The following is a 24,233-nucleotide window of genomic DNA, read 5'->3' as shown; positions in this document are numbered from 1 at the left end:
AAAGCCTACACTGGCCTCCCATTTTTTTTGTGACATATCACTTAGCAGACTTCACCCTTTCTTTAGGGGATAATCTTACCCAGATACTGTGGATTTGTATCTAAGAATGGCTGCTGTAATCATAAAGACTATCCTCTACTCATCCCAGGACTTTCAATCACTTTATTAGAAACACTATACTAATACTGGGTAGGGCCTCCCTTTGCTCTCAAAAAAAAAACTCAATTCTTCGTGGCATGGATTCCACGAGATATTGGAAACATTCCTTTGAGATTCTGGTCCATGTTGACATAACTGCATCACACAGTTCCTGAAGATTTTTCGAGTGCACTTTCATGATGCGAATCTCCTGTTCTACCACATCCCAAAGGTTTTCTACTGGATTCAGATTTGGTAACTGGGAATGCCATTGAAAAACAATGAACTCACTGTCATGTTCATGAAACCAGTTTGAGATTTGTAACATGGTGCATTATCATGCTGGAAGTAGCCATTAGAAGAATGGTAAGTTGTGGCCATGAAGGGATGCACATGGTCAGCAACAATACTCAAATAGGCTGTGGCATTCAAGCGATGATTGGTTGGTATTAACAGGTCCAAAGCATGCCAAGAAAACATTCCCCACACCATTACACCACCGCCGCCAGCCTGACTGTTGACACAAAGCAGGTTGGTTCCATGGATTCATGCTGTTGGCTCCAAATTCTGACCCTACCCTCTGTGTGCCTCAGCAGAAATCGAGATTCATCAGACCAGGCTACGTTTTTCCAGTCTTCACCTGTCCAGTTTTGGTGAGCCTGTGCCACTGCAGCCTCAGCTTTCTGTTCTTGGCTGAAAGAAGTGGAAGCCGACATGGTTTTCTGCTGTTGTAGCCCATTCTCCTCATGATTTGACGTGATGTGCATTCTGAAATGCTTTTCTACTCACCACAATTGTACAGAGTGGTTATCTGAGTTACTGTAGCCTTTCTGTCAGCTTCATTCTCCATTGACCTCCATCATCAACAAGGCGTTTCTGTCATCAGAACTGCCGCTCACTGGATGTTATTTCTTTATTGCACCATTCTGAGTTATCTCTAGAGACTGTTGTTTGTTAAAATCCCAAGAGATCAGCAGTTATAGAAATACTCAAACCAAACCGCCTGGCACCAACAATCATGCCAAAATCACAGAGATCACATTTTTTCCCCATTCTGATGGTTGATGTGAACATTACCCCAAGCTTCTGGCCCATATCTGCATGATTTTATGCATTGCACTCCTGCCACAAGATTGGCTGATTAGTTAATTGCATGAATGAGTAGGTGTACAGGTGTTCCTAATAAAGTGCTCAGTGAGTGTATATAGCATATTGGACAACTGGACAAACAAAATGATTGTCATCAATAGTTTTAATTGTTTTCCCAGAACAATAAAACTAAAACGAGAATAACAGGAAAACATTTTTTTTTCTTCTTAGATATTAAAAGTATTTTTCTTCTTAGATGTTACTATCATATTAGTGTCCATAAGGGACACCATAAGCTCTGAACTGCCTATTCTGATTTCAGGGACACTTTAAGTCTTTCCTTTTAGGCGTCGGTTTTGTTTGTTTGTTTGTTTGTATTTTTGGACCGGAACTGGATCTTATATTATAGGCACCACCCTTAAACGTCTGTGAACGCCCACTAAATAGATATCGTCTTTAAAGACAGCAAAGAAAATATGAAAATGGCCAAATTGTTTAAAAAACCTCTCCTATTCTTATCTGCTTCTATAAAGGTCTAAGTCCGAAACCGCACACTACCCTATGCCTACTATCTCAGAATAGTGTGCTACAAGCTCCGCCCCCTTCCCTTTTTGATTCGTCCACACTTGACAACACGTTGAGGCCCCGCCCAGTTTGACCAAATAAGGACCCGTTGCCCATACACGGCTTACAATCGATCCGAATGTAACCTTTTTTTCCCCCCTTCCTTATTCCCCGTTTATATGGCACAGCGACTTCCGCTCTTGCCGTTAAAGCGGAGTGGAGATCATGGCGGAGCGCGTGCAGCAGCCCCCAGCTAAGCGGTTCTGCTGCCGACCCGGTTATAGCACAGCGTGTCGACAGGGGCTGCGGGCCGGCGGAGCAGTATGCGGCACTTCGGCTTCGGCTCAAGGGGGATCGGGCAAGACCCCGGAGTCGCTCTTGGACATTGCAGCGCGCAAAGTGGCCGAAAAATGGCCCTTTCAGAGGGTGGAGGAGCGCTTCGAGCGGATCCCAGAGCCCGTTCAGAGGCGGATCGTGTACTGGTCTTTCCCGAGGAGCGAACGGGAAATCTGCATGTATTCCTCGTTCAACACCGGCGGTGAGGAGAGCGCGGCGGCCGGGGAGGGAAGCGATGAGACCCGGCTGCCTTTCCGTCGTGGCGTCGCGCTGCTCGAGAGCGGCTGCGTAGACAACGTACTCCAAGTCGGTGAGTGGAAACAAGTGGGGCGAAAATGTTGCATTTATTCACATGTCACTCACAAATAAATGTAAGCGAGATGAGTATATTTATGTTTTGAAACGTATTCGGCCACGAAGGAAGGAAATCGATTGCGTTTAGGACGAACAAAGAAGCGAGCACAACGACAAAGGGCACAGCGGGTTTAAATCTCCCCACAGGGCTGCCGCTGCCTCGGAGAGCGCCGGATAGGGCTGTTCAGCTGCTCGCTGTCTGCTCCAGCTCAGGCGCTCCAATACGAACTCATTTCAACCTCTTTTTCAAAGAAATACGTGGTGTAACGAGCTATATTTAAACCCTCTTTTTACTATCTGTCTCTAAGCATATTTTTTTTTTGTTCTACTCAGAAGAAAACACCACCACGGAAGTGGAGATATCTACCATTACACTGTAGTGTGTACCACAGTGCGTTTAAAAAGCACTTTACTAACCGAATTCATTCCTGCCTGCTTCATAGTGTGGCCCAGTGGCTTCATTTTAGTCGGAAAACAAGAAAAACGAGGCTATGAGGGATTGTCTGCTGTGTTTATTTTTCAGAAGTGAAAGGCATGGGGGAGGTTAGCAAGCCTGCTCCAACTGGACGGATAGCCTTAATGTCACTGAAATGACAAGCGACAGATAATGTTAGCTTCTTCGCTTTGGTTTTTGTCGAAAAAGACTCTTTTTCGGAGTTTTATTAAACAGGAATTAGTTTTAGTTTGGACTATTTCGTCCAGCTAGCTTGTTTTTGTATTTATTTATTTATAATGTGTGGTTTTTTTTTTTCTTTTTTGTTCCTGAAGGAGTGTGTTTGGTTTTGCATTTTAGCCAGTGCGCATATCAAATAGCCGTCAGGCAGCATCTCCCCCACTCTCCCATTCAAACTGGCACTTTGTTCCCATTTTCATGTTCATTTGTGTCTTTTCAGCTTTATGTCACCCTGCGAAAGGAAAGGCAAACAAAAGCGCCTTTTTATTTCTTTTCACTGCTTGTTAAATAGAAGAGATTTGGAAAAAAAAAAAAAAAAGAGAGGGGGCTGGGTGGGAGGAATGGCGATTTAAAGCTGCAGCGCCTCATTTATTATTATTATTATTAGTATTTTTCTTTCTTTCTTTCTTTTAAATGGACCTACATCCAAAAACCGCATACTCTCATACTAAACAGTATGTCAGAAATAGTAGGCTGCCTATAGAGTACTACAGTGTAGTTTGTGACGCAGCCATTGTATGGTCAGGTTCCAGCTGATGCATGCATGAGTGCTTGCTGCTTGTGCTTGCATGTGTACTCAGCTCTGAACTGACTGGAGACTTGTTTGAAAAATAGCACTGCAGAAAAGAATTTTGCATCTGTGCAATATGTTATGGGCTTCCTTGTGCGCTTTAACTCCGGGCTGCTTTTGTGTATTTTGCCAAGACTAGCTCCCGATGCCTTGATCATCCTCGGTTTTGGAAACGTTGCAGGGTTTTAACCTCATTCCACTGGACGGTCAATTTGAATTGTAATACAATCTGCAGACATAATTTTCTGCATGACCATTTCTCCCCCCCCCCCCACCCCCTTCCTCTGGATGGATGAGCGGCGCCTCATCTGGGCTTTGTGCCCTTCTTCCTGAGCCAAGATGGGTGTCTGCTCACAGTAACGCACAAAGGTCCAAACCCATGTGTGTGTTGAACTGTAGCCTCCTCCCCGGACCCTCTTGGACTGGATCAGCGGCTCGGAGATCAAGAGCCTCTGCCCTGTTTTTCATTAGGTTGTGTGGAGAGTCTTTTCTCTGTCAGTGAAGAGACCTTATCCCTTTTGTGTGTGTGTGTGTGTGTGTGTGTGTGTGTGTGTGTGTGTGTGTGTGTGTGTGTGTATGCACATGCTCGTCGTTCTGCATTGTGGTGATGGGAAAAGACAAGAGTGAGCGCACACTGGGAGGGTTTTCTTGGCTGATTGCATGCCATTCTGGAATGTGCTGCAAAAATAAAGCCAAGAAGGTGATAAATAAAAGATGCAATCTTCTGACACAACACTCCTAGCAGACTTGGGGCACGACGCAGGACAGGAATCTGTTTGTTTTTGTCGTTCGGAGGTGGCGGAAAGCAGCGTAGGCTGTGACAGGGAAATAGCCATATATATTTCCATACGTATTTGTCTGTAAATATCATGGCTTCACGACTACTCTGGCAGGTGGCCATGATAGGCTATATTTACATCCCAGCTCTGTAGCTGAACTTCCTTACCTCTGGGGGTATTTCTTTCAATTTCACTATAGTTATCATATTCAAAGCAGCGAGGGCGACCTTGACATCAGTGCAAATTTTTTCCGCCTGTTCTTGCTTGCACCAGCGTATTGATCATGCAGACAGACGGCTGCGTTGAAGCCTAAGGGTCACCGAGGTCAAGTTCAGCCTCCTTTTCCAGCTTCATCCATTTATTTTGGAAAGTGTCTTTCTCTTCCCTTCCAGTTTAATAGAATAACACATACATACATACATATCCGCTTAAGTGTTAAGTAATTAATATCTGTATTTTGGATGAGTGGAACAGGTTTAGTTTGTTAAAGGTGATTTTAATTGACAAATAATTGCTTGTTATTGATTTGTTAAAATATAACGGATATCTACGAAAGTTGTCATGAACAAAATATGCACATTCTGTTGAAGAACAGCAACGTAATAATCTTTATTATCTTTATCAATCATAATCCTGGCATTATACTATAGTAGTGCTGTTGTAATGAATTTCACAGAAGGAGCACAAGATCAGGATTGAATAAAATATAAACCAATGTGTACCACAAAGGTAAATGTCAAAATGATTTCGAAATGGATATTGTAATTCACATTCTCAACAAGGGCTTGTAGTTCTTTATCACGATTGGATGATTGACATTTTAATTAATCTAATGTAAGGAGAGATTGAGGGGGGGGAAAGACATTTGACCTATGCAAGATTGAGTTTGTGTGATAGTGTAAGGGTGTACGTGAGCACTTTGTGTACATATTGTGTTAAGTTGGTGTGTGTAGTTGTGGGGGATTTGCAAGTTGACATTTCTGACATTTCATATGTAGAAGTGAAGAATTCTAGCTCTGGAGGTTAAATGTCGCATCGGGATGCTGTTTGGAAGGAAGTACCTGAAGACTTGAAGGTGCATCTGCTTTTAAGAGAGCTCCAAATTCGAACGCGGTTCCGGTTTCGAGGTTTGTTTTTGTCTTTGGAATAAAAGAAAAGCCACAGGAATTTAAACAATACATTTCTTTATCGTTTAAATACAGAGTTTAAAGCTGACCACCTTGCAGATTGGAAATAAGATTTGATCTCTGGAGTAATAACCCAGAAACCATGCTGATTCACAAAATAGCCCGGGTTTGCAGGAAATGCTGAAATCTCTCTTGGCTGATGAATAAGTAATAGATAGAGCATTAGAACGAGAGCTCTGAAATGCAGAGGAAGGTTCCATCAGCCACGTTCCTGCTCCGTTAATGTAAACTGACCTTATCCGTTGTCACCAGTCCACTAGATTTTGGCCACCAGTGCCGTCTGGTATGGCATTAAAGCAGCAGTACACTAAGCAGTGGAAATGCCTCCTGGAGCGCAAGAGCAACTTGTGTTTGCCCTTTTCCCTTCAGAGCACTAATATACCGCAGTATGGTAATTTCCACCAGCACTTCAGTCCGAGTACTGTGACCTCATATGTCAAGTAAGTGGAGAGCCTGGTGCAATTTTCCTTTAGAGTGCCTCCTTTCTTCATGATGCTGTACAGACGATCAGAACCAGTATCTTTCCATAATAGACATCCTCTTCTGTTTATTCCAGAATTTTATGAGCTCATACGTGACCCATCAGTGAAGCGTCACATTTGGGGAAACGATATAGGAGTCGAATTGACTAGATTGCAATTTGTGTGTTTATACCCGAATGCTTGAGGGCAATCCGGTGCCCTTATGACCGAAGACAGCAGCGTTCCCGCTCACCTCCAGACTCGGATCTAGCTGTACCAAGCTTTTAATACAGTAATGGTGATGCTAAGGGAAGTGAAAATCATGTGATTGAAATAAAAAAAATATATATACACAAAGGAAAATGATCAACTCTAAGTTCAAAGGAGTCTGAATTTTTATTATTATTATTTTTTTAATCTCCTGATTTACCTTTGAGATTTAGGTAGCAGTTATTGCCTCTTAAAATTTTTTTGATTTAAGGTATCTTTGGCCCTTGGGTTCCTACACATGCCGTAAACCGACGTTAATCCGAAGTCAACTTCTTTGTTCTTGGGTTTAAAGATACATATGGAATGCTGACCATAATGCTTTCCGTCTGTCCATATGCTGGTGTCAGATGTTAGGCATTTTTTTTTTTTGTCTTTTGCAAGAATGCTATGACATCAAACATAAAGCGATGAATAGTTTTGTGTTGTCTTGTTTGGTAAGGAACGTAACAATGCACGTCACACAATACTTTCTTTTCTTTATTTTTCTTTTTCTTTTTTTTTTTTTTTTTTGAAGCAGTGAGATTTTGGTGAGTGTGAGACTGAAGAATAAAGATGATGGAAGACAACAGGCAAATGAGGTTTTATTTGTGATTTGTTAGTAAGCCTACATTCTCTCGTTCTTTCTTGCTGTCTCTCTGTCTGTGGATGATCTATGTCTTCCAAAAAAGATTGTGGGGCTGCAGGGCAGCAAGCGATGAATACTGCTTATTGGACAGAACCTTTTGATTTTTTTTTTCCCTCTCTTTCTCTGATCATCATGTTTATCAGCAGCATTTGAAATGCAAATGGAAAGTCGATATATTTCTTTCTCATACAATCAGTTTTTATTGTAGCTGTTTATTGGAGCGAACCTAAGCAGTGAATAATTCGTCTTGTACGTATTAGAGTTATGAAATGGATTTTGTTTTAAATATTTTAAGAGCAACAAAGCGAAGGATTCATGATTGCTCCTTGCGAGGAAAATGTTAAACTTATTTTTGCATTTTTATGATTTGGTAAGCGGGTGGTTGTGGTTTGTAGGAAATGGGTTGAAATATTTCCTCGCTGACTGATGCCGCTGGAAATCTTGCCGTCCTGCTTAGGTATTTTCCAGGTCATAGTCTGCTTCCACTCAGGAGACAGATTTGTATTTTCTGGCTCTCACTGTTCTACTCCCTCTTTGAACGGAGGGTTTCTTCTTGCCTTACATATATTTGCTCCTGCGCTAGAGGAGGGGGAAACCCAGATATTATTAGCAGTTTTTTTTTTTCCTTTCTTTTTTTTGGTTTCATGAAGAGATATTTGATGAAGGAAGGGATGGGGAGTGCCTGTAATTGCTTTAAGGGCAGCAGCTGTATGGGTTTTTTTGGTTAGTTAATATTTAGTTAATCTCTAGACTCCAGACCTGCGGGATTGTTTTCCTCCAGCTCTCCATCCATCTTCGCCTGATCGGTATTCAGCCTTGTCCCCTCATGCCATTAACCTTCATCGAGGGTAAGAGGAGGGGTAGCAGAGAGCCGATGAGGATGTGGGGGCAGGGAAAAGCAGGCTTACCTTTCCTCAGCGAGGACTCACCTCTCTTATGTTTTTTTTTTTTTTTTAATGCACAGTTTAGCCAGCTGCCATTCTGGCCTGCCTAAACAGCGAACATCAGGGCTCACCGCAGGTCCATACGGCAGTATGAGTGTATAAAAAGGCCAGAACGCCACGATCCGGTTATCTTGAGGCTGAGCAGTGGCCCCAGATACTAGGAATTACCTTAAAGGCCATATTGCAGCTTTGTCAGCCTTGTCCGTAATCCAGACTACAACTAGTTGCTGGCAGTGGCGCTGCTTTTCAGGCAGACCCCTGACGCGTGATGACGCACTGTACCAGCTCGTCCTGCACAGGAATGGGCTCTAAACCAGTAGAATGTAGGAACTTGGTCATGCCACTTCATGCTCCGTATGTCACGAATAAAGAGATTTAATAGGGACAATGGCCTGGTTATTTATTCTGTTCTCTCTATGCACTACCGGCGCCTCGGCAGGGTATGCCGAGGACCCGATCCGTCTTCATTATCCGAGCTGTGGCGGAGACCTGGAAACGGCGCTGTGATGAATGAGACCTTTAAGTTCACATTAATGGCTAAGTATTGCTCGTAAGGAGCTCTAGATTACGCTTCTGTTTGATTGGTGTGCTGCACTTCTCTGATGATTCTTTGAAGAGGGGAAAAAAAGAGGTCGCAGAGACGAGGAAAGCATCTTCGAAGCTGCTTGCGTTATCGCAATTTGGTATGCCATGATAGACGATTTGCACATGGCTGAAGTTCTTCAAAGCTCATTCTTAGAGGCCCGCGCATTGCTGGGCTCACAGCCTGCAGCTGGCGTTGACTTGCAGTGAAGTCCTTTAAGGGGAGGTGATGAACAGGCCCAGCAAAGTCCCCATGTGGACTGCAGCGTCAAAATGTCCAGCCCCGAATGAGATAAAAAGAAGAGCTGGCTGAGTGTGTGCATGTTTGATGGTGCTTGCTGGTTGCTGAAGGCAACACCGGGGGAGTTATTTCCCTTTTTCTTTTGTTTTTCCTCTCTATCATTCGAGGGTGGTTAACCCAGCTGTGTTTTTCCGGACAAGACAAAAGCAAAGCCGAGTCAACATCATTCGCCACGTCTTGATCTAACTCCCCCTGATACCAACATGTTGGATAGGGCTTCTAAACATTTATTATTGTAGGGTGGAACAGCGGGTAGTGTTGACGCCTCACAGCACCAGGGTTCCTGGTTCGATCCAGAGCTCGGATTAGTGTCTGTGCCGAGTTTTGGATGTTCTCTCAATCTCTGTGTGGGTTTTTATTAAAGGAATTGAGCCAGTGTGTTAATTTACTTGCTGCTGTTCTACTCAGTAAAAAAATTTAAATGGTCATGTTGGCCTGAACAGAGCACGAGGGTTAAATTGAACACAAATATGCTGCATGCTTGCACAGGCCCGCAGTTTTTCTTGTGCCTGCCCTCGTGCTGCATTGTTCTGCCCGCCTGCAGCCACAGTCTCGCCCTACGAAACCACCTGGCTAAAGAAATGAATCGCGAGAACCAGAAGAGCTTGAAGGGAAACAGGTTCAGAGACAGGTTCAGGAGGCATTAGGAGAGCAGCTTTAAGCATGCTGATGAATGTCTGGGAATCTGCCCTGCGTGTTTGGCAAACTAGCAGCGGGAGGAAGTGCTGAGCTGTGCTGTTGATGGCAATGGATGTGGAATGAATTCACATAACACCAAACCCACTTTCCTCAAACACACAAACTCTTACACGGACATGAGGCACTGAAGTAGGAGTATATGAAAACGGCTGTGTTGCTCAGTTCATGTTCAGGACGTGGCAGATGTGTTCACACTTCCAAAGACAACTCGCGTTACGTTCGCGTTATCTTCAGTAACTGCTTTATGCTGGTTAGGATCGCGATGGATCCGTACCACCCTGGATGGGTGTATGGGGGTAGAAAGGGGGGGGTGGTGTTTATAGATCTGGGTGGGGGATTATGGATGGGGAAAATATAAAAATTTTTGAAATTTATTATTTGTTTTGTTGCTCTTTAGAAAATGACCCATTGAAATGTTTACCTAAGGCATAAAAGCATGTGAAAAGCTTTTTTGGGGCTTCAGTTCCATCTGTATTATTTCTGTTATCTCAAGGGAGCAGAGTTTTTTTTTTTTTTTGTTTCTTTCTTTCTTTCTTTTTCCTACAACTCCAGATGGAAACGTGCGTTATGATTTCATATGTTTGTTGTTTTATCTTGGTACAGCAGAGCTTGATCACAGCATACCACTTGTCCAGTACTTTTTTTTTTTTTTTTTTTTTTTTTGTTTGAGTTTTTAAAAGTTCTTTTTGAGTTTTTGCCTTTACATTTCACATCCCACCTGTTCTCAACTTGTGGCCAAAAATAAATATTATTTTTGAATGATGGCTTCCTACACATTGCATTTGAACTGCTTTTTCTAAAAAAAAAATCTGATTATGACTATCTGTGCATCAATGCAGAATCCCCCCCAAATTATCACTACGATGAAGATTTTACAGTAAATGTTGGTCATTACATTGCTGTAACATTTAAAAAGAAGGTCTGCAATGCGACAGAACATTTCTAAGTAGTGAACTGACAACATATAAGCTGTATTCAGTTGTAGCTTAAAAAAAATTTTGTATGCAATCTCCTAAAATGCCGCATTTATTCAATTCAGATGTTTGTGTTTGCGTTTTCCTGGAGAAAGATGTGACAGGCCTTTATCACTTTTATTTCTTTGGAATGAGGAAAGCAGTGCTCGCGTCAATTCACAGGCAAAGCGCAAAACCAATCAAGATTTATGGAGGCATAAGCAAGATGAATGGATTGCCCGGCCTTCCTACACAGAGCTCAATCTAAAGAAAGAATATGCCATAAATGACATATTTAGCACCGTGAGAATGGGCTATGGTGATTAATTTAGTGTGGAGAGAGCAGCGGTATTGACATCGCTTTGAAAAAATAAAAAGCGGAGTGGGGGGGGGGGACGCTGAGCTTTAATAGTGATCATAATTCTATCTGCAAGCTGTGGGAGGAGAGAGGATGAGGCCTCTCCCTGCACTGGCTTATAGACTCACAGAAATGAACAGGAACAATGACAAATCTCCACGACCAGGTTTGAAATTTAATTTGTAATTTTAAAAAGTGCCCGAATCACTAGCATTTTTATTACTACTAATGGGCAATATTCCGTATTTGAATGATCCGTTTGCTAATTACCGAATGGTAAGCTATGTAAAGGATGTATTCCGTTACGCCTTTGACGGTAAAAGAAACGAGTGAGTCACCCTGAAATCAGTTACGCAGACCGGTCTTTGTCTCAGAATTAGTCATGTAACAGAATATGTTCTTGTACTCTCACAAGCATTTGTGCATAACCAACAACAGCTTCCTACAGAACTCGGCTGCTGAGTCAGCTGCTCAGAGGCAGTTTCGAGAGGCTTGCACGATCCCTCAAACTCGTTTTGCTGGATGAGAATGGAAAAAGCCAGAAACAATATCACACAGGTCCACGTTTCCTTTAAAGCGCACACAGGAAAAGTTCTTTTTTGGAACTACGCAATAAGCATTTCTCTCATCCTCTCAGACAGAGAAGTAATGTGTTTTGTGTTAAGGGGGAAATTGGCCTGTGGTCGTGCGTCGCGCAGCCACACTGGCACGGCAGTCTACTGCAGTAAGTCTGCTGTGACTTTGACTGGCTTTTAAAAAGTTCGTCAGTGGGCTGTGCCAGCCATGAGTTTACACACACTGGCACATGGAGACAGCTGCCACAAGGAGGCATTTACATTGCTGAAGTATCATCAGCTCCTTGTTTATCACTAGAACGGAGTATTACATGATGCTAGCTTGTGGCACTGTGTGACTGTGGTTAAGATCTAGATAAAATTACGTAGTTGCTGTGGCTACATGTGTATTTTTTTTCTTAGTATAGGTTAATGAAATGAAATACTGCAACATTACCTTTCTGAACCTGGATGATCTGAACACTGGATAAATTGTGTGGGTCAATTTAAAAAAAAAAATCTCCACAAAAGTTCGCATACCATTATCATTTTTTCATCTGTGACATAATCTAACTGTGCAAATGCCTGTCTAAGCCCCCCCACACCCCCCACCCCACCATGTTGCTTTACCGTACAATATGTGCGTAACGATGATGACCAGTCAGTAGCCCCCCTGACCCAGCTGGTGTGTATGACTATATGCAGGGCCACGAGCACGGAGGAGGAGGTGAACAGAGACCGGCGCAGAGGGGGCTGGGCCCTGAAGGATCTCTCCAGGCTCTAGCTGTCTCTGTGACACACATTCAGATTGATGGATCTGTTTGTGTATGTCCTCTGAATGGCACCTTGGGGCTCAGTATGCAAGGAACCTGTTTTCTTATAGTTTCATGGTCTCGAAAGCATTTGTACTAATCCATTTCTCAATATTTATTTGTGCTCTGTAAAGCATGCGTTATTGAATATGGTGCTTGGGCCCCCGTGGCCATGCCTATGCATGTCTAAGAGCAGCTCCTCTTTGTCTTACACTGGCGTTTGGGAAGCAGCCATGTGTGCCTCCGGCGCTGATCCCTCGCTGAGAATCAGGTCTGACGTGCACATGGCTGGCTAACTCTGTTTTTCTCGCCAGCATCCTGCAGGGGGGAGGTGCAGGCTGGGTGGGGCTTGGCAACAGTTCATCCCTCTTTTGTGTCACAGTGGTAGGGGCCAGCTTTGTCTCGAGTTCATACCGGACAGTATTTTTGATTGTAAACCGAGGAGGTGTGCAGCATTTCACTCGTGCAGCTGAGATGAGTCGTGGCACTAAAGGGACCAGCCCTGGAGCCTGGCAGGCTGTGCCATCCCACTGCCATCGTTCCATGTTTCAGTGGGCACAACGAGGCCTTGGCACAGCCGCTTGTCACATGCCATTCCTGCCAATGACTCCAGATGCGTGTTGGGCCTGGTCCCGCTATGCGGGTAGGCCGTTCCAGATGGTACAAAGCCATAAGCCACTTCCCTTAGACAGAAACTCATCTTTGCTGCACTCAGCTCTGTATCCTCTGTACTCAGCCTTTGGCCATTAACCTCTACAGGCAGCTGAGAAATGGCCGTCTTTGATTAGCCCAAGTGAGAGCATATGTGCACCACGGGCTTCTACTTTTGAACATAAGGCCTGTATATTGCTTATTATTACTTGCTTTAATTTTTGCATTAATTCTTTTCATGGAGCATATGTAGCCAATCACGGACATACACAGAGTAAAAATTTTTCAGGCCATATCGTCATAATGCACTTTGAAAAGAATCTCGTCCCATGTGCAGCTGTGTTGCTGACACACTGTTACAGAATTGAAGGGCCTATCTAAGCTAGACCTGCCTGATTTTAAGGGAATTCTCCATTGGCCTCCAGGTGATTGAGTGTGACCTTCTGTTTGCAGGGATTGTTCTTTGTGTTTGCCCTGTTTACGTAGTCCCAGCGCACCTGTTTGGAGTTCAGAGGTCGGGGTTTGGGCTTATCTGTCCTGTGAAAAAGGTGCCAGACTGCTCTGTTATCTGTCCACCCTCAAGCAGAAGCTTACTGGTGCAGGCGTAGCAGAGTAGCAGGTTCTCCAAACGACATCCAGCTCTTTTGCATGTATTGTACTGACCTTCCCAGAAAATACATTATCGACATGGAATCATTGGATTCTGTGGATTACAAGGGTCAGGTTATGACTTCTGCCTGCCTGTGTTCATGCTCTGGTGCTTCTTCAGCATGGTAGTATGTTACCCAGTTGACTTTCTGTTGTGTAATCGTGGGTGTTTGTCTTTTACTTTCTTTATTGTGCACATCAATATTTCGGAACAGATCCAGCAGCTTTCCATGAGAAGTCAGCCCTCCCCTTTGCCACTGCTTTTCAAATTTTACCGATGTGAAGGCCTGGGCAGGCTGGTGGATTAATATTCATATGGTTTTAGTTCTGCTTGTTAATCCCAAAGTGCGGGAATTGGAGGCCCTTTCCCTCTGATCTGTGATCAGCAGGGGCTAAGGGTAGAGGGCTTGCCTCCGCACTCTCACAGGAGGATAGCCTCTCAAACCCGCTGAGTATTACCGAGCTCAGAGGGCTTGGGCTCGACCTTCCAGCTGATCTTAACCCTTTTATCTCTCACGCTTCTCTCTTTACAATGAGATTGTGATGTGCATATCATTCTTTCTCTGTTCAAACATCTCGTGCTTGGTCTTTTGCTCGTTCGCCCGCTCTTTTTTTCTCTCGGACAATCCCTTTAGACATTTCTCCTTTAAAATTCAGGATAATTTTCAGCTCTTGTCCTCTTGTTCCCTTTTATTCTCTCTGATCATACCATTTCTTGGAGCAATACCAAACCCCAGTCCTTACATTTATTAACCTAAGTGTTTGCCTTAACCGTGCATCATGAGCTGCATTTCCCAGCAGCTTAAACAGTGTACATCTCATTTTGACACTAAGAGTTAAGAATTATTTGCTCTAGAATACAAAGATGATCACTATTGGAAGGAGATCTGATTGTCTGATGAGATGACTTGTTAAAGGCACAGTAAAAGTTCCCTGTGTTGTGTTGTACAGCTTTCCCTGGTTCGCCCCTGCAGCTGGCCATGGGAACAGCTGACAAAACCTGAGCCTGAGAGGCTTATGGGAAGCCTTGTCCTGTCAGTCAGTGGAGACAACCAGGGGCCCTGGCCACGGCCTCTGTTTTTTTGCAGTGTAAAGTAAGCAGGAAAGCAGGAACAGCTGGAAGCACACAGTGTTCACATGCACAGAGAGGCTCCTCTCTCCTCACAAACCAAAGTAAACTGGGAGCCTTTAAAATGTCCCAGTGCTGAGTTCAGAGGGAACGCTGCCCGTTGAGACCGACGGGAGATTGAACTCGTGTCTCTCTCTATCTCTTTCATTGAGGAGACTTCCAATCTTGGACACATTCTGGCCACAAAACAAAAATCTATGCTGGCTCTGCAGCAGTTTACTTTACATTACTCCCTGTCTGTTTTGGATATTCTAGTGGTATTAATGATTGTCAAATGTAAGTGTGCTCTCTCTTCTTAATCACAGTGGTAGAAATGAGCAGACGGTTGTCTTCAGCATTTGTTCATTTTATTTGTGTACATTTTTGCTGGCAGACTGAGAGCGCTCAGCCACACTGAGCTGCTGAACCAAACAGCTTTGACTGTGAAGTTTGGGAAAAACGATGGAAGGAAAAGAGGAGGGAGAAAACTCCAATGCTCAAACGTCAAGCCCTGCCAAGCCTCAAATGTGGCTCTCTGGCTTCAAGAGCCTCAGTGCTTGCAGCATCTTTTTCAAAAGACGGGAGCTAGTCCGGCTCGATTAAGTGTGTTTTCGTCTGAAAAGCAGACAGACAGTGGCGCTTGGGTTCTTTTGAGCTGAACAAAGCAGAAAGCCATATGCTTGAGGTTGATCAATTGCTACTGGCTGTATGTTATGTGGCAACTTTGATCGAGACTATATTTAATTACCCTTCTGCCCCTAGCCGGTTGTCTGAAAATGGTTGTCTCTGTCGCTCTTGCTTATGTCACAAATCCATTTTCAGTGCTTTTTCTCCTTTGTGGTCGATTATAAATCTGCAAAAAATCAGAATTTTTAATATTAATTTGTGCAAAATTGAACTAGACATATTTAGGTTACATATTGTAGTGCTCTAATTAGAACTGTGCTCTTATGAGAGTTATGGCTCTAATGTATTGTGTACTCCTCCATTCCCTCCACCTTTCCTCTTTTTCAGCTGTCTGTCTTGCCTTCAGCCAAAAAAACTCAAGCACTATCGTCAAGTCTACCCCCGAGCCTGTGTCCTTGATAGTCAAAGGAGAGGAAAAGAGCCTTTTGAAATTCAAGGTTGAGTGTCTGTTTCTGTCTGTTTCTTTGGAGGCATTGTCTACGGCCTCAGTGAGAGTTTGGAGCCAGGCTCCCTGTTTGTTGACATGCCTGTGTGTGTGTGCGTGTGTGTGTGGGTGTGTGTGTGTGTGTGTGTGTGGGTGGGTGCCCAGTTTTGTGCAACTGCATCCAATCAGATCTGCCTTTTAACTGTAAGATGACCACATGTAGCGCTGATAAACCCTGTGGTACGTCAGCAGATCTGGGGGTTATGATAGCGCTGGCACCAGCGGCCCATACTCCTGATAACAGAATGGAATGGAGTCCCGGGCCAACTGCTGACTTGATTCCCCTCCCCCTTGTACTCCCAGGCCAGAAGTGGGAGGTCAGAAGCACAGATTTAGCCCTTTTTTTTTTTTTTTTTCCTCCACTATCAGCAAGAGAAGGGCTAAATATGAATGTGTCAAGAGAGGAGGCCTGGCCCAGTGTGCGTTCCTGCATATAGATCACTGTCTGAGCCTGGAACTGAGCCGAGATCTGCTGATACATCAGTACTTTTCTCAGTCCCTCCCCTCTCCCTCATTGTGGCCCTCTTCAGCCCCATTCGAGGAAAGTTTTCACCCCCCATCCTGGTTATTTACATGCCTCTAGGCCAGGCTTTTTTTTTTTATTTTTTTTTTTTTTTTTTTTTAATTGAACAGGATCTGAATGAGTGTTGCCATGGCAAGAGGAGAGTAGCTTGGTGTTCCCATTGTGGCGCCGACTCCACTCTGCGAAAGAATTCGTGGGGGTTTAAAGGTGAAAGGCCTGACCACGTTCACTGCGTTTCGACCGGCTGAGCGTTGTGTCGAAGCTCCACGCCTGTGAACTAGCTTGTTGTCTAGCTTGCAAGTTTTTGCCCATTTAGATGTTGCTTTTGGATGTACGCAGGTCGAAAAAAAAATCTTAGCAAGTAAAATCAATATCTTACAATGCTTTGGCAAAAAAAAGCATAGGGGAAAAAAAACATTTGCAGTGTGTGGTTAATTTGGATGGTTGTTTTGAGTGCAGCCCTTTTCTGCAGGGTTGTTTAGACAGAGGAGGGGGAGGTGTGAAAGTCTCACATGTTCCTTTGAGGCCTTGGAATCATTTTCTGTCAGCAATGTTTAAAGAGAATAAAGTGAGCTGTCATCACAAAAGGTTAAAAAATCTGTCTTGCTCAGCCATTTAATGAAAGCGACTGAGTAAGAACCACAAACTGAAATCCATTATTTCAAGAAGTGGCATTAAAGCACGACGTGCGAGGATGACTGCGCCTCCCGAAGTGTTTTGCTTACATCAAAATTGAGATGTGGCGGTTTTTTAAGAAAACGGAAACGTGAATTACTCTCTGTATTGGAAGGAGTATCGGTTTCTAAAACAAATCCTCTTATGGGGATTGTGTTATATTATAATTCTATCTGGCTAATTCATACGTGGATCCCGGAAAGCTTTTTCTATGAACCGTTTATCCTAAAGATACTGAAGACATCTCGGCAAAATTATTAAAATTTGAATCACTTGTGTGCTGAATTAGTGGGTATTATTGGGATTAGTACACTGCTCCTGCCGCTGCCACACGTGTATTTATAACTACAGGGTGCAAGGTATGTAGCATTACACACAACAAACCCACCCAGCTCAGTGTATTGCACAATACAATAAGTCTTTGCACTAGCTGAGCTTTTTTTTTTTTTTTTTTTTGTCAAGAGGCATGCATAAACATGAGACACTGATTTAACCAAACCACATAATGTAGCATTTTTTTTTTTTTTTTTTTTTTTTTTTTGGTTATAGTGGCTAATTAGCTAGTTATCCGTAACACACAGTGTACTGTTGCTGAAATTGTCATTTAGCTGATAATGTTATTGCTCAATTTAAAATCTACCTGCAATCAAATCCGCCTGCTTGTTCAAAATCCAAACTGCAGAACCTTCAATAAGCATCCTACTGGGCAATCAAATCGTCCTTATCTCCGAACAGGTAAACATGTACATCTGCCCTGAATTGTGAAAGCTGGGGTTTACAGGGGAAAAGAAAGTAAATATGTTAATACAGAGACATACATCCATTACCCTGTACAAAAAAATGATTACTCAGCATATATCTGTGTATGTCCCTGACTACACCGCTGCTTTGACTGTAATGAATAGCCAGATGTGTCTGTTTGTGTTTGAAACACTGGGTGATGTCATGTCTTATTTGTGGTTGTCTGTGTGTTTTAAGCTATTTTGTGTGTGTGTGTGTGTGTGTGTGTGTGTGTGCACGCACTTTGAATCAAGGCCTCGTATATGACAGCATTTGCCGGAATGACGATTTAATCAGCTAATTCTCCCAGTTTCCCAGAAAGTCTTGTGTTCCCCAGTCGCGGTACTGATTTGTGGATACCTAATCTGATGAAATGCACTTTCTTCTTAACCAGGATCAGATGCTGAAAGTCCTACATTTCTGTGTCCTGGCTCACACGGATACTTAAGTGATACTTGGCTGCAGATGGCATTACCTGTGATAAAGAGAGGACGATAACTGATGTGTCATACAGCTGGTTGATGCTAATTATTTATATTGAAAAGTTGTGAATGTTTACAGTGCAAATTATGTATGCTACATCGACTTTGACTTTGGACAATATTAATTTGCACTTAATCAACAGTAGTTCCATAATGTTCAGTTTTAATTTTGAATTAATAAAAATATCAGTCTGCTTCGTTGTGCACTGATGTTATTCTTAAGGATCAAATCTTCCTGACCTTTTCCTACTAAGTTCGCAGTTTGTGATCTTCTCCCCCAAATGTCTTGGCAGTACACCGTCTGATTAAGTTCGAGCCTTGGATTGTCACCTGACACACTGCACCAACAAACCAGTTTACTGGCCAACAGCAAAGAGACTAACGCCAAGGGTCTGCTCTTTCATAATGCCAAGCGTGCGGTTATTTCCACGAACCGACGAAGCTCTCCTCTTTTTAAAGCACCTCTGTGTAGTGGAGCTGGCAACATATCATTCTTGGCAGGATTTAGACAAAGCGAGAACGGTCACAATTAGACTCAAAGTGTCACCAGAGGTCTTTTTGTGTGCTTGGAAGAGCTGAGCAGTAAAACTGCCTTGATTGTTGTGAGGATTGTGTCGCTATCTGTTGGTGCTTGGATAACAGCTCCGTCTGTATGTTCAGAGAGTCAGAAGGGAAGATGGTTAATTAGTGCCTTGAAAAGTGCAAGATCTGTACATTCCCCCCACCCCCCACCCCTTGTTTTTTTTGTCTCCTCATGCTTTGTTGAGCAGTTGGAGATTACCTATGACGGCCTTCAGTTGGCCCAGTTTGGGGGATATCCTCATTGACCTAATTTGCTTGCTTGCCTACTGGTGCCTCCCTTTCTCCCCCCTGTGCTCCACTACCTTACATTGTTGTTGTCTACAGAGAATTCCCCTCTCATGTGTTATTGGCTGGTTAGCCACGGAGGCTCAGAGCGTTTCTTTGTGGTTCCTGTGTGCATATAAAACCCTGGAAAGAAGTGCTAGAGGTGCCTTTTGTTATTAGATCTTTAAAAGTCCTTCTCCCACTGAAGCCCCCTCCCTTTCCCAGTCCTGCCCCTCCAGGGGCTTGTCTTAGCTTCCAGCGTAGTGATTGGGTTCTCCATTGTGGGTGAGCTTTCACCCACCTTACAGTGCACACCTAACCCTTCACATTAAGAGCTACACAATGTAGGACTGGGAGTGGACCCAGAGTTGGCTTAGGGGTAAGACGGAAGTACGGGGGGGTGCTATTGTTACTGGGCTAGCACTAAATGATAGGTCTGGTCACAACCCCTTCAGAAGCAACCTTCTCAATGCTCTGTCTCAAGAAAAAGCTTCATATGGTTCCTTGGAGGCTTTGCCATTTTCCTCTTCTTTCAGTTCAGCTTTCCATCTTCAGACGAGGCTATTGTGGCAGTCTGGTGTTTTATGCTAGCGCTCAGTGTGTATGTGTGTGTGTGTGTGTGTATGTGTGTGTGTATGTGTGTGCACATATATATATAGATAGAGAATATTCCTAATCTTTTAGTCAATACGGCATTCAGCAAAGCAAACTGCAGTCTCATCTTGTTCCTTTCTGGAAATGGAGATACATTGAGACATCTTTTCACAAAAGAACGTCTGCACTATCAGGGAAATGGTACTGCCTAATGTAATTTACAAGCTGGGAAACTATCCTCCTGCAAGATGGCATTTAAATCTTGTTTGAAAGACCAGCAGTGACATTTCACCTTTTAAAACATGTTACTCACCCTCCTTTTTGCCTTTAGAAAATGGAAATCTCAGAGTCCCTTAGGAATAAATGTATTAGAGGCCAGGCTTGATCATGTTCAATTGAGCAAAACGTGATTACAAGAAACATTTATCATACTTAAGAACATAAATATCCATTTATTGTAGTTTATTAGTTGATTTAAAGCATTAGTTCACAAAAATTTTGTAGACTGACCATTGGTTGGTGCTAGCTTTTATTCATTGTTGGCCACAACATTTTTTCCTTCAAACCATATTACAATAACCCAATTGTGTCAGACATCAGAAAGGCCACAGCAGTGCACAGTTTGCATTCTACCTCATTTAACACACCTTATTCAACTCATCAGCCAATTACCAAGCTCTTTATAGGCTCAGTTTGGTATGCTGTGCATGTGCCCTAGGTCTTAAATCAGTTTGGCACTAAAACTCTTTTGTGTTTTAAGAATAGGTGGAATAGTCTTAAATTCTTTGAGGAATAGTCTTATATTCTAGGTTTTGGTGATTATTATTGATCGTCACAGAACGATAGGGCTGGGCAGGGAAAGGTGAATGAAGAATTCCTTGTCTCAAAGGAATTCCTGCCTGCCCCTAATAACTGTAATTATCATAATTATAATTGCCTTAATTATCATCTGATAGTTAAGTAACTGCCATGTACCTCATGAATTTTTCAGAAGAGGTCAATCCTGAACTCTTTTATGCAGAAAGCTCAGCCAAGGAACGGTTACTGCTTAGTTTTCCAAATTTGTCTGAGCTTGTTTCCTTCCTCCCTGCGTTAGAAGTGTCCCTCCCATTGGGTACAGCAGATAGCCCAGGAAACAAAGAGTTAAAGGTTGATGGCTGTGGTGGCTGGCTCTATTATGCAAGCTGTTAAGCGAAAAAGGAAGTGCATTACAAAATGCTGAGCTCAGAGGTCTGGCGTGCGGCCAAGCCTTTTCTTTTTCTTCTCCAGAGCTGAGGGCTTTCTAAGCTTCCAACCGGTGGGTTTGTCTACTGTTGAGGAATTCTGTCTCAGTCCCGCCCCCTCTCGCTCTCTTGCTCGCTCGCTCTCTCCCTCTCTCTCTCTCTCTCTCTCTCTCTCTCTCTCTCTCTGCAGTTCAGCCCTGTCTGCCTCGCCCCTTCCAATCCTTTGCAATGACCTCAGCAGCAGTTGAGCAGTTCAGCCCAGGGCCAGGCACGGTCGGGGCTGGGCCATGCAGGGGAGCGGCGTTTGTTGATATTGGATGAAATGTGTACGGTTCAGCCAGCTGAGGGGGGAGGAGGCAATGTATGTGGGCGGATGTGCGCATGCGAGCGAGAGCGAGCAGGCGTGGAGAGCAGCCAGCGTGTGGAACGCATCCCTTGTGGCCGCATCGTCAGCTGACTACAGAGCATAAGGGGGAAACAGGAGGGAGGTGCGTTCTCTCGCCAGGCCTCTCTATTTCTCTATTCCTCCTCTGTTCATTATTAGTCAGGTTTTCCAGTCAGTTAGCCCGGGTGTGAATTCCAGGCATACTAACCAACTGAGCTGCCTGAAGGAGAAGTGAAAGCCGTTAGTGTGCTAAACACTGCGTACTGTTGTACAGTTTTGCAACTTCATAGTACATTAGTTCATACTATAATGCAACTTTTTCCAGACGTAAGCATTACTCGTACAACAAAAACAGCTTATGGCAATGCAGGCATATTTGTGTCTAAATGAGGAAGGATATCTCTGAAATTGAGCCATACTGAAATGTTCTTGGATCTGATATGCTTCCCCTTAATGTGCAAGACCAAGCCAACTCAACAGACCAGCGCATTAATTTCCCTACAAATCAGAAGCTTATGTATATTAACCTCAGGCTAAAAGCTTTTAGCAGTCTCACTGTGGCTGCGTCCTATTTTTAAACGCCATTTTTACCCTCACCACTGGGGCCTACAGTGGGCTGGGAGGGGTCCCGAATAAAGAACCACATCCACCCCACCCCTCTCCTCTTGGGATGTGGACTGGCAGACCAGTGGATGAGAAAAGGCAGTCTATCCACAGAGCCTTGGTTCTTTCCAAACAGTGGAGCATTAGCCACGTACAGCACGTCAGAGCATGTGCACGTCACTCGTGGTGGCCATATTTCACCAAAAAAAAAAAAAAAAAAAACCCACACAAGTGGCCTATTTCAGTGTCACTGTACATGATGACTGAGATCTGTATATTTTGGCTCTCTGTGGACATTTGTCCAAATCACACAGATACTTTATCCCAGCCGAATTGGCCAGTCAAATCCCTTACAAATTACATTACCAAACTTAATCCGGCTCGAATAGTGCTTTAGATGCATGTTTTCTTTCAGCTAACTGCATTTGATCTTTTGTTCCGTCCCACTCAGTGCCGGTGCGGAAAAGCGCTTGTGTTAGACAGGAAGCGTCTGTCCTCATCCTGTTCCCTATACAACTGCATGTGGAACTGAAACTGTTCCACATGTTCTCATGGTAAGCTTCAGCCTAAACAGGCGTCCAAGGCATGTGGGATGGAGTCGTGGTCCGACCCGAGCGCTCCCGCACATGTGTTTTTAAGGCCTGGTTTCCGATTTCGTCCTGTAACGTGAATCAAGGCCCAACTCCAACCTGCCCACACTGTGCATTGTATTGTGGGGCTTCGGGGACCAGTCCAGGAAGCAGGTGTATGTCTGTTTTTGTGTATGCGTGCCTTGATGGGAGGGGTTCGAGGCCTGTTCTTCAATAGTCGTCGTGATGGCTTCCTCCCTCCCCTTCTCCATCATTTGTTATTGGAAAAGTGAGCCGAGTTCGGAGGCCAGAGGTGAAGGAGGAGGAGGCTCTTCCTGGTCACTCGGCAGCACCCAGCTTGGCAATTGACTGTTGGGAAAACATGCCTGGGCCCCAGCTGTGCTTTTCCAAGCCCGTGGCACGCTGTTTACTGATGGGACCACACACAAAGACACTCTATCTGCCCCATCAGCATCTAGTACCAGAGGAGTGCACAACTATACACAACTGTCTCATCAAAGAGGGTTTGGCTTTGTAAGGCTTATTTACCAAAGCTTATGTATCAGCAGGGTGGGGGAATTGGGGTGCATACCACATGGCTTAACATTGCTAGTGTGTACAGTTCCACCATTCCAAGTGAGCTGATTGGAGATATATCACGTTAAGCGATACACTGCTATTAAACTGCTCTGAACCGGTACCTATTGGCAAGTTGTGCTTTGCCTGCAGTGTTTTCTTTCATTGGCTAAGAGCACAGTCAGATGTAATTCCAGCCTAGAGAGCCAGAGCCTTTTTCTGGGTATTATCAAGCCTATCTGCTGGCTGCTGCCTTTCAGGGCCACAACATGGTTAGCGCAATCCACAAAACAGTGCTAGGTTTGATGGACGTTCTGTTCTTACCCTGCTTCTCTTTCTGACCCGTGCATGAAATTTACAAATCATGCTGTTTGGTCAGGTAGCTGAGTGCGTATTATTGAAGCTTTTTGCATATGAAACCATGTTTGAAACCCCATATGATCTCTGTCGAGTGGAGATTCTAAGACCAGTTGAAAACAGGACCACTTTTTTTTTTCCCCAAAAAAAGTCATTTATTTACTGTTTGCTGGGAATTTCCAAACTTGATTAGACAAGTATTTGAGAATTAAATTTACCAAAGTATCTGCATTGGAGATATGTTATGAAGTAATTCATATGAATGTAATCATATTATGTAGAGCACATATTTATCAGTATCTACTTTATCACATTTATTGCAACCAAATTTGGGACTGCAGCAATTCATGCAGCCATTACGATGAACCTTTTCATTTGAGAACTTATGGAGCTAATTACAAACAAAGAACAAAAACCTATTTCTTTTGCAGTTTGTCTGGTTTTGTATTGTGGCTGATTATCTATATTTGGTTGCTGGTGTTTAATTTCGCGCTGACATTTTCAGTGTTTTGTTTTCTTGGCTAAAGCGGCGAGCCCAGAGGAGCATGCTAGTAATCACTCTGTCGTCCATTTTGGCAAGAGTTGGAATGGCAGTGTCTGAAAAATGCTTTTGATCTCCTCCCTTGTGTTTGGGTGGTCTTAAGAAGAAAACAAATGGGTTTATGCAGAACCAGTATCAGCCTGCAGGAGTTTCAGTACAAGCGAGTTGGTTTCTAGAACAACACGACTCGGGGTATGAAATTGGTTGATTTTTCAAATGACCGTTGCCTTTTTATAAACCCTCAGGAGGAT

At 43.7% G+C, this 24,233-nt stretch overlaps 1 protein-coding gene across 2 annotated transcripts in view; it reads left to right on the top strand.

The window, feature by feature from the left end:
* Positions 1-1,926: 1,926 nt before the first annotated feature.
* Positions 1,927-24,233, top strand: part of zswim6 (zinc finger, SWIM-type containing 6) — a 54,878-nt gene continuing 32,571 nt past the window's right edge. For both annotated transcript variants that reach the window (XM_026943786.3, XM_026943785.3), the window contains exon 1: positions 1,927-2,437. In XM_026943786.3, the coding sequence (XP_026799587.1) occupies positions 2,017-2,437 (421 nt within the window). In that variant the 5' untranslated portion in view covers positions 1,927-2,016. The remainder of the gene's footprint in view (positions 2,438-24,233) is intronic.

This window comes from Pangasianodon hypophthalmus, chromosome 17, assembly GCF_027358585.1.
Source record: "Pangasianodon hypophthalmus isolate fPanHyp1 chromosome 17, fPanHyp1.pri, whole genome shotgun sequence".
Taxonomy (NCBI): domain Eukaryota; kingdom Metazoa; phylum Chordata; class Actinopteri; order Siluriformes; family Pangasiidae; genus Pangasianodon; species Pangasianodon hypophthalmus.
Note: the sequence above shows the minus strand (reverse complement) of the source record. Positions and strands in the feature narration are given on the sequence as shown.